At 42.3% G+C, this 9,604-nt stretch overlaps 1 protein-coding gene across 1 annotated transcript; it reads right to left on the reverse strand.

Annotated features, from left to right (window-relative positions):
- Positions 1-1,011: 1,011 nt before the first annotated feature.
- Positions 1,012-9,429, reverse strand: LOC135492559 (BTB/POZ domain-containing protein KCTD19-like). Its single transcript, XM_064779104.1, has 5 exons — positions 9,340-9,429; positions 7,771-7,821; positions 5,207-5,932; positions 3,111-3,130; positions 1,012-2,972 (listed from the first exon to the last, which is right to left on the reverse strand). Exons 1-5 carry the CDS (start codon positions 9,358-9,360, stop codon positions 2,231-2,233), a joined length of 1,560 nt encoding a protein of 519 aa, XP_064635174.1. The 5' UTR covers positions 9,361-9,429; the 3' UTR covers positions 1,012-2,230.
- Positions 9,430-9,604: the final 175 nt, after the last annotated feature.

The following is a 9,604-nucleotide window of genomic DNA, read 5'->3' on the forward strand; positions in this document are numbered from 1 at the left end:
ACGTTGACTAAATAATGCACATGGCACTGTACAAGGAAGAACCGTTGATGTTTTTGACTGATCGAATTGTAGCAATAGAAATGTCCTCTGTCTAGCCTGTTCAGAGCAGAGCGTAAACTATTTGGCTGCATAGACTGTTCGTTGTGCAGTTATCCCTAGTTCCATATTTGCTGATGACCTTATGATGCGCCACACACAAAATCAATCTTGGTTTGGGACATTGGAGTTTGGACATCCCATTGGATGCACCAGGGAACATGCTATGGAGACAATGGAAACTGTCACAAGGGAACAGCTAATGGATGTGCAGCCTAGAAGACCACTGGGAATGTGCCGGAGACCTCCACAGGGCACAGAAAACATTCCCTCTCTTCTGGATGGCAGTGAATAGATGTATTTAATCAAAAAAGCCTACAGCACCCACAAGTCTGTACTCAGGTGCTAGTGTCAATAAAAATAGAGCGCTTGGTAGGATATGATTCCACTATTTGTCTGGACACAAGTTTGTTGTGCCCCGGTGTCCAGCACATCGAGACAGCCACAGCAACGTAGTCCATACCAAACACTGTACATTTCTTTGAGCTACCACCTGAAGGCGAGCTTCTGGGCATTGATGACAGGGTCATATCCATCCATTTGCCCAGGGTCTTGGGAGCATGCTGGACATAATGACAATATTGTCATTGTGCTCTGGCTAATAGATCGAGCGTCTCACTAACGGAACTGTCCCCAAGGGGAGGTTCCACTGTATTTGTCCTTAGGATTCGGTCTGGACAATCTTTTGTTAATCCGTTTCTGCAAATGCATACTTCCGGTGAAATGAACTATGTTCGAATTCGGGATGTCATAGATCTCTAATGTACAGGGTGGCCCAGAATTATTTTCCCTCACACAATAGACACACAATAGAAATCCATTGTTCAAAGGAAAATGATTCTGGGCCACCCTGTGGATCAGTTTCGACATCAAACATTGTTCACAAAATAACAAACAAAACAACACTTTTGAGTGATTCTTTTTTTTGAAATATTCTCTTTACCGCGATTGCCAAGAAGCGTCACACTCATGTCAACAAACCTGTTCATGATAGGCTTGGTCAACGCCCAAAACCTGGACGGAGACTGCACTGGCGTACTTATAGTTGGGGGTCAGTGGTCTCAGAAAAATTTTTTTCCATGTATTTTTTTGCCCTTTTCCAACCGCAAGTTGTGTTCTGTCCCCCAGAGGACCATCTCCTTCCCCCTGAAATAAAAAGGTGAGTAACGACCCCAAGACTGCCTCCGAGTCCGATTCACAAATTACTACAGCACATACAAACTGGGCAATTTTCAAAAGTGGTCATCACCAACATATTTCCAACAAATTTTGAAGACATGTGTGGCGCTGTAAAAGTCTTTATCTTCGGAGGGTGGTTGTACCTCTGCCGTTGGTGTGTCCCGGCCGGGGTGGAACTGTTCCCCACATGTGCGTGGTGAGTTTTGTGAGAATGTGCATGATTGTGTTCACCAGGTTCTCATTAACCCTTTCGCTACCACAATGTGTTTTTTAAGAGAATCGTACTCCTAACCCGCACCTGGCATAGAACGGGTGGCTTGGATCCCAACTTGGCTTGGGAAAAGTTTCATTGCAAAATAGCTAGAATTACCCAACCTTATGGACAAGGTGTGCAAGCACTGTGCTGCCATCTGGGTTTTTTTAGGCGTAACCAACCAAACACTTATAGGGACTGTGGTTGAATGTTTTTATCATCATTATCATCATTACCGGCGTTGTAACCCTATTTGATTTTTGCCGGAGGTATGGAGTCCACTATAGGCTACTGTCCACCTATGTGGGATCTTTTACTTGCCCTTGCATAGACACTCAGGTACAAGGGACCACGGCTTTTAGTCTCATCCGACAGACCCTCGACTATTTCATACGTTAATGTACGTGTTGTGAAGAGCCAGGAATTTTAGTTCCTTGAAAGCCACGCCGGTTCATCCAGAAATACAATCCTGGGTTCTCCCCGGGATCGAACCCGGGCCCTATTGCGTGGTAGCCAGCAGTGTTAACCACTAGGCTACGAGGCTCGTGCGAAAATTTAGCAGTACGCATTTCTGAGGGCCAGCAGTATATCGGGTGCGGTAGCGAAAGATTTAATGCACTTAGCACTTGAATTCATTCATGCAAAACGATAGAACATACAAGTGGGGTGGAGAAAGAGAATGAGACCTAATATTTCAAGTCATCATTCAAGTTTGGAATCCAAGCTGTCGGCTAAGTTCGTTTCCAGAAACCATTTATCAATAATGATGTTCAGCTGTTGAGATTCATTCCCCACAGAAGCATCGGTGGGATTCTTCGAATGAGAACTAGACGTTGTCGAGACGAGAGTCCAGCCGGCTTTTTTCAAAGAAATCGCCAAGTCGAGACGAGTCTTTGAACATTTTTCTAAAAACAGTTCCATGATGTTTCCCTCCTTCCAAGCACAACACGCACGTGACGTGATTTCCTCCTTGAACGGTGAAATAGTCCGCAGCATTTCCAGTGGGCCAGAGATGCTTGTGTTAATGTGCCAACCTTTATAGCAATGGACGTGGTCCTTTACCTCGATGTAAACACCGGGTTTGATATCAACGCTATTTTGTAACCGGTCTATGCTGTCAATGAGAGGCTGCACTTGGTAGAAATCCGCCTCGACGCGAAGTTGCATTATTTCGTTGAAGTCTTTTGGCAGATTTAAACTTGAGCACCGGAGGAAATTGAGCACGTGTCGAAATAGTAACCCGTCACGGTCGATGAAGTAGTGTCCGTTGTCGTCGCAATTTGACGGGATGTCGCCACGGAACATTGCCCCGAGCATGGAGTCTGGATACTGCGTGAGTGTTGAACGTGTTGTGGTGTAGAGGACGCCGCCTACGTTGACTTGAACAAGGTCCGAAGTTGGTGAAAACATTACGACGCGGAAGTGAAGGCCACATCTAAAAGGTCTGAAAAATACAAGCGAGAAATTTCAATCAGATGAGAGTTGTAGGAATTATAGGGAAAAATGCAGTTTCAACACTCTCTAAAATCGCCTTTAATTCTCGTCACCATCAAGTGAAAACCTCTCTCAAGCCTCAATTTACCTAAATAACAAAATCAATAACTGGACAAAGACAACATCTGTTAGTTATAATCTTGGGTGTCTTCAAAAAAGCTTAGACGTTGGGGTGTCTCTTAAGCTTTAAATCAACAGGTTCCATTGCGGGCCGTGACTGGAAAATGGGGCATCTGAAATAAACAAGTCTGAAGCTGAAAGGGTCTACAGAATTTCATTTTGAGCTGACCATCAACTCAACTGTTCAATGGAAAGCTCCCATTCCGCACTTGGGCTCATGACAGATCGTAATCCGAGCTTAGGAAAAGTTTCAATTTAAAAAAGCTAGCATTACCCAATCATAGGGACGAGGTCTGCAATGAATAGAATGTAGGCTGCCATCTCGTTTTTCATGTGTTACCAACCAAAGTGGTTAAACGATGTAACTAGGGGCAGCGGTAGCGCAGTGGAAGAGAGTTGGCCTCATGATCAGGAGGTCGTGGGTTCGACTCCCGGCCGAGTCACTCCTTGGTTCCCCGACTGGTCAAGTTCAAGTGAGCGCCTTCTGGTTGCTCCTTGAAACCCCTGATTGATTTCTGTGGAGACCAGCGTAATAATTTGATATCCCACAGCGCTTTACCAGTTCCGTTACTGAGGAGCGCTATATAAATGCGTGACATTACGATTATTATTATTTGGCAGCGCAGATTATGTGGGCCAGTAGTACGCAGTGTAAAGATACGGTATATACCGGGTAGCGAATGAGTTAACAGTCTACAACCAAATATAATCCCAAAACAAATCCTACATGACTATTTTCCACACGCGCAGAACTGATAAATCATTTGTAAATGACATGATGGTGGCAGGCAATATAACGCTGGTTATAATAGCACAAGTAAATACACAAAGATAATCACCTGTTATTTTATGCCATCAGAACATTTCCGAAACATTATCTACTGTCAGACTGTTACCATGGTAACTGTTGGATTCAATTGAGAATCAATACACTGGGTGAAATTTGATAAGTTATTGTTCAATAGTGAGATCGATTCTATATTTGGTATGCAGTTTGGATTTGATATGAACACTTACTCAGGTGTGTCAGGTCTGAGCTATTCTGTGTGCAAAATTTATTTTAGAGTTTGATCACTCGATGAAAGTATTCTGTGATTCTTATGGCTGTGCGTCATTTTCAATGAGAGAGGCTACCCCTCCCAAAAACAAGCATTAAAGGGGTACGCCGTTTGTAAATACTGATGGTCCAGGAAAATAGAAGCGAAGTTTTACACAATGCCACAGTGTAGGCCTAGTTATTATGCAAAGGTATTTGCTGAAACTTCATTTATAGCATTTGTAAGGTAGAATGGGGTAATTGTAGCCCCTGCCTATGATATTGATTGATATCCCCCATGCATCAAACAATGCAGGGGCTACAAATAAACCGGGGCTACAATGACCCCATTCTACCCTATATGATCTGTCTACACAACGGCAATGCTGAAATTTACATTCAGTACGCATTCAGGCAATAGGAAATTTTCAAATTAAATTAAAAATTTCAATTTTTTAACAATTGGCCAATGCCTTTAACAAGTCAGTAACGATATTGATCTGATCTAACTTGACCCGATCAAATACACTTTCCAATTGTTCTTCTTCTCACAGTGTTGGAGTGGTGTTGATTCAACGTCCTCAAAGGAGTTTAGAAAGACAACAAGATGAACAGACAACATTGAATAACGACAAACTACTTTACTGTAACCGATAAACTGGATTGTGTGTCCTTGGGCAAGACACAAAACCCTCTACGGATCATTCTCCCGAAGCTTGGTAAAACAAAACATAGATTTTGACAAGATTGTCCCTTGTTACTTGCCTCCGACTCAGGGTTTGACTACAATTTAGTTCCACCTTTAAGAGTTATGGTATCTCAACATAGACCCTCCTCCGCCTTGGGTTCAATTCTACTGTTGATTTGTTTCAGTCAACACAAAAAGCTAAGCACGCGTTGGACCTGGCAGTCGCGAGATCTCTCGTCCACCCGCCTCCCAGCTAGCACAGACAGTCACAACACCAAGAGTTAGAGTTAGCGCAACTCACAGTGAAATACAGTTGACAGACGGCTTCAGATTCTCCTCATTTGCGCGCCGGGAGGCACCATCTCTCGATCACATGGATCCCAACGGTGCGTCCTTCCTCGGTTATCGGGACTGACATCTGACCGCAGCTCTCCCAGTTGTGGCTGCGGAGTTTCTGCGCCCATTGTAAGCGTGTCGATGATGTATGGCACATCTCCATATCTGTTTCGCTCTTTGATTCGTTAATCAGAAGCGGTTGGAAATTCTCCTCTTTGAGCGGCATACATGTGTGGGCACAAATAGAGGGCGCTAGGATACTTGCATGATTTGTCCCAATCGTGAAAGGCATTTGGATTTTATAGCCATCAACGGGGTCGTTGTGCTTGCTAGCATATTCACTGACTTCAATATAGCAAGGTTTTGCATCCGTTTTGAGGGCATTCATAGCAACTTTGACAGCATCGCAAAGCTGCGGTAACTTATAGTATTCCCCGTCCTGGTGAAGGATGTCATAGTCTTTAAAATCAGACGGTAGCTCTAACTTCCCTACACGGAGGAAATTTAAAACGTGCCGAAATAGCGTGCCATCTCGGTCGATGAAAATTCTTCCCTTTTCATCGACGATCGGATGCAGTTTTCCTGACGAATGAAGCGCCAATCTAAATAAGGACGACTCGGGGTATTTTTGAAGTGTGGCTGTGGTCGTCGACGAGACACGCCCACCGACATTGAAATGTATGATGCCATTCTGCAACGAGCCCGCCATGTGTGACACCCCAAAGTTATTCTGAAATAAAATGGTCAAAATATTACAGCTTTTGGTAAAATCAACATTTCATTTTTATATTAAGATACAAGAAGCACCAATATTATACAAGAATTATATATACTTGAATACTATAGAAGGTTGCCATACATATATTGTTGTATCAAGCTATTTGCCTTTTACAACTGCTGATTTGAGTACTACACCATCAATTACGTAATTCTTAGTGAGAACTTTATGTTTATTCCTTTATGATACATGTAATATCAATCATGGCACCAAATTGAAAATATGGATCAATTTAAAATCTGATATCGTCGTGTTTGCGCATTGAAAACTGTGGGTGTATTCTTATTGCAGTACAATGACCAAGCATGTCACAGCTGGAAATGAGGGGGTTGGGGACCACTCCTACAAAGGTCACCCAAACCACGTTTTTCATGCAGAAAATGGTGTAAAGTGACATTTTTTCCCATCCCCCCCACCAACTTCTACCTTTGAATGTGATAATCTGTCAGAAACATGTCAACACCCATAAATTACCGAGTTTCAGCAAATCAAAAAATCTCTCCTGTTTGATGCATCCACACCTATTTTACGTATTCATGATGCAAGTTAATTTGTGAAGCAGCCATACGTAAAATTGACACTGATTTTTTTATTTGAAACCATGAAAACAGCCGTGGGCCATAACAATATAGCTAGTGATACACATATACAATGAAATCGGTAACCCTATACATTGTCGGTGAAGCTGGAAGAAAATTGTGGCATGCAATGATAAAATGGCCAGGGGTCATTGTGCTTATGATCCAACCTGATGGAAATTCTCCATGATACACATGACAGTTTTGGCCCCCTAGTGGACAAGTCAGGAATAGCTGTCAGACTCAGAGGTCATCTGACCTAGAGGGTCTTGCAATATGCAATGAAAGTTTCAAGTCCATAGCAATATGACATAGTTACACTCTGATGGCCAAAACCACCATATGACCTCTGAAATTTGGTCAAATCAGTAACCCGTACAATATGTGATGTATCTATCCTTGTTGATACCACTATTGCAAATTCTTGACAATGACAATGTCGATGGATGACAGACGCTGTGCTATTGTAAAGACTCACTGTATCAGTTAGCCGAAAACCAATGTCTGAGCTCACAATCAGGTGGTTTCATTCATTGGTTTCGTCAGAATCACCACTGGTTTTCTTTTCAAAATAGAAATGCAAAGAGATAAACCGTGTGAAGAGAAATAAGAGACTAATGGTGAAAGGCATAGGAAAGCAGATTGATACATTCATAGTTGGTGCTATACCTCTAAGAGACTAAATATTATATTGTCTGGTGATAACAACAGAAAAAGCATTCATTAGATTTCTTGTCTGTGATATTCTTTTAAAGGGACTATAATGTTACAAGCTGGTCAGCTGTGTTCTCGTCAGATGTGCATCTCAGTGCTGGTAGGTAACAAGCAGACCGGCCCTGGCTGAATCAAACAGGAGAAAAATTATATTCCTTATAGATTGAAAAACAACAATTTTAAATAGAATGATGGGTTTTATGTATCAATTTTTGCTGACTAGTGACTGTCCGTCTCCAAGTGCTTCACAACGAAGGTCATTATCATAGGTCTCCACAGAGGTCAAACAGTGATCACCTGACCTTGACCTTTCAAGGTCAAAGCGGCGACCTTGAACTAATGACCTTTGGATTGAGTCGGACACCTTAACCAGTATGCCACTGCACTAGGTCACCGAGCGCAATCCGAGAACGCAATAGCTCTGTTAACATTAGAGTCCCTTAAAGATGAATATGTGGTACGCTTTCCAAGACAGAGAGGGCGCTACGCATCACTTACTTCAGATATTGGATTACTAGTATTTGTTGACGAACAAGAGCCACAACTAGCCTAGAAAAGAAAGTTGGTCGAAGTAATGTAACTAATCTTTTGGCAAATTTAAATAATCCACTTGCGAAAATGCCATGGCATGCCAGGTAACTGCAACGAATTCAAATGAAATGACTACTACTCGTTGACTGTAAACCCAGAAATGTTTGTGTGCCTTTATTGTTGCACTTTTGTGTTTACAGGTAATCAGACATGTCAGAAAAAAATAAAATTGAAATACTTATTAGGGAGTTGTCAGAATGCTATGTACAGTGGAACCGCCCTTAGCGGACACCTCTCAATTAAGGACAACCTCTCCATTAAGGACACTACTTTTGGTCCTAAATTGGTACTTTCCATTCAATTTGACCTCTCTAATCAGGACACCTCTCTATTAAGGACTGCATTTACCAGTCCGGAGGGTGTCCTTAATAGAGAGGTTCTACTGTATTATAAGCAAAAGTTGCAATTTCACAAAACTTTGTGATAAAATGGCCATTTATGAATATTTCAGGGTTTTACAGTATGTTTGAAGAATACAACCCAAACTTGCACATCAGCAGACGGAAGTTTCAACCAGACAACACTCAGATTTCCATGGCACTCATCCTGAGGAAATCAGGGGTTAATTTTCACTTCTCCGGCCCTGCACACTAACCCCCGAGACATTTCTTCAGGATGATGGCACTTTGAGATAAAGTAAAGTTCTTTGCCCAAGGACACAATTTAAAGACAAACATAAGGTCAGGAAAATGGGGAGGAAAATACAATGCATAAGAAGACAACCATAGTGGGTGGTAGCATGGGTTTCTTCTTGGGCAAGCCATAATTCACCCATCCACCTTTTTTCACCCTGACAATAGTTACCATCTCCATTTTCTCTTGCTGCTTGCGGCAAAGTAACATATGGAGCAGGTTACTGATAGACCCCACACTACCCTGACAAAAAATTTGCAATGATTAAATGAGATCAATGTCCGAGGCAGCTCTTGTCCATGTCCAGAGAGAGAGATCCTCCAGGAACTCAGTGTCCCTATGGGGCTAGGCTGTCCAAAAGTAACCAATTGAATGAAATAATGTCAGGAATTACCCAACGCACGCAACTGGGACACATAGAAACCGGTATATGCTATTTACAGTAAAATTCACTGAGGCTGTTGCTACAGATGTTGTTGGATCAGACGACATAACTGGACAGGCACAGAAGGGAATGACACACAATGACGAGTCGACTTCATTTCACCAACTCGACTACCTACCTTTTTTAACCTATCTGTATGGCACGAGACTCGGGGCCGATCTTAACCTCTCTATAGACTCTAAATCTCAAATGTTTAAAACACCACCTGCCAGACACCAGCACATGAGCATGATGAGTAAGGATATACATGTACATTGTTTTCTGTTATATGTAAATGTAGTAGTCATTGCAACTTGGCCTTGGGAAAAAATCCCATTTTCTCCAAAATTACCCAGTATTCCTGCTCTCATCTCTGACTGCACTAAATGTATAACACAATAAACACAGATCATATTTACCTGACTAGATGAATTTGACATTACCCACGGAATTCGGTGGTTTTATTCAGATGTTCTGTCTGTGACTTGGAAGTATTTCCCTTGAGTGATGAAGCGCCATCTATGGGATTGCAGTAAAATCTTTATTCACGGCCACCGTAGTTTTTCGGGAAATCCTTTTGCCGACGTCATTAGCGGGATTCCATAGAGTAACTACGAAGGCTTATTTGAGATAGGTTGAATAATCTTCAAAATATTCTGACTCGAACTCCCTTTCATTTACCAC

The sequence above is a fragment of the Lineus longissimus genome, chromosome 8 (genome assembly GCF_910592395.1).
Source record: "Lineus longissimus chromosome 8, tnLinLong1.2, whole genome shotgun sequence".
Taxonomy (NCBI): Eukaryota; Metazoa; Nemertea; class Pilidiophora; order Heteronemertea; family Lineidae; genus Lineus; species Lineus longissimus.

What these genes read in the sequence shown, in the direction of transcription:
- LOC135492559 (XM_064779104.1), bottom strand. Translation starts at nt 9,360, where the DNA reads ATGTCAAATTCATCTAGTCAG. An exon ending in GGTGCCTCCCGGCGCGCAAA is followed by an intron (nt 3,131 to 5,206) that starts TGAGGAGAATCT and finishes GTCTTTGTCCAG; the next exon opens with TTATTGATTTTGTTATTTAG. An exon ending in TTATTGATTTTGTTATTTAG is followed by an intron (nt 2,973 to 3,110) that starts GTAAATTGAGGC and finishes TGTATTTTTCAG; the next exon opens with ACCTTTTAGATGTGGCCTTC.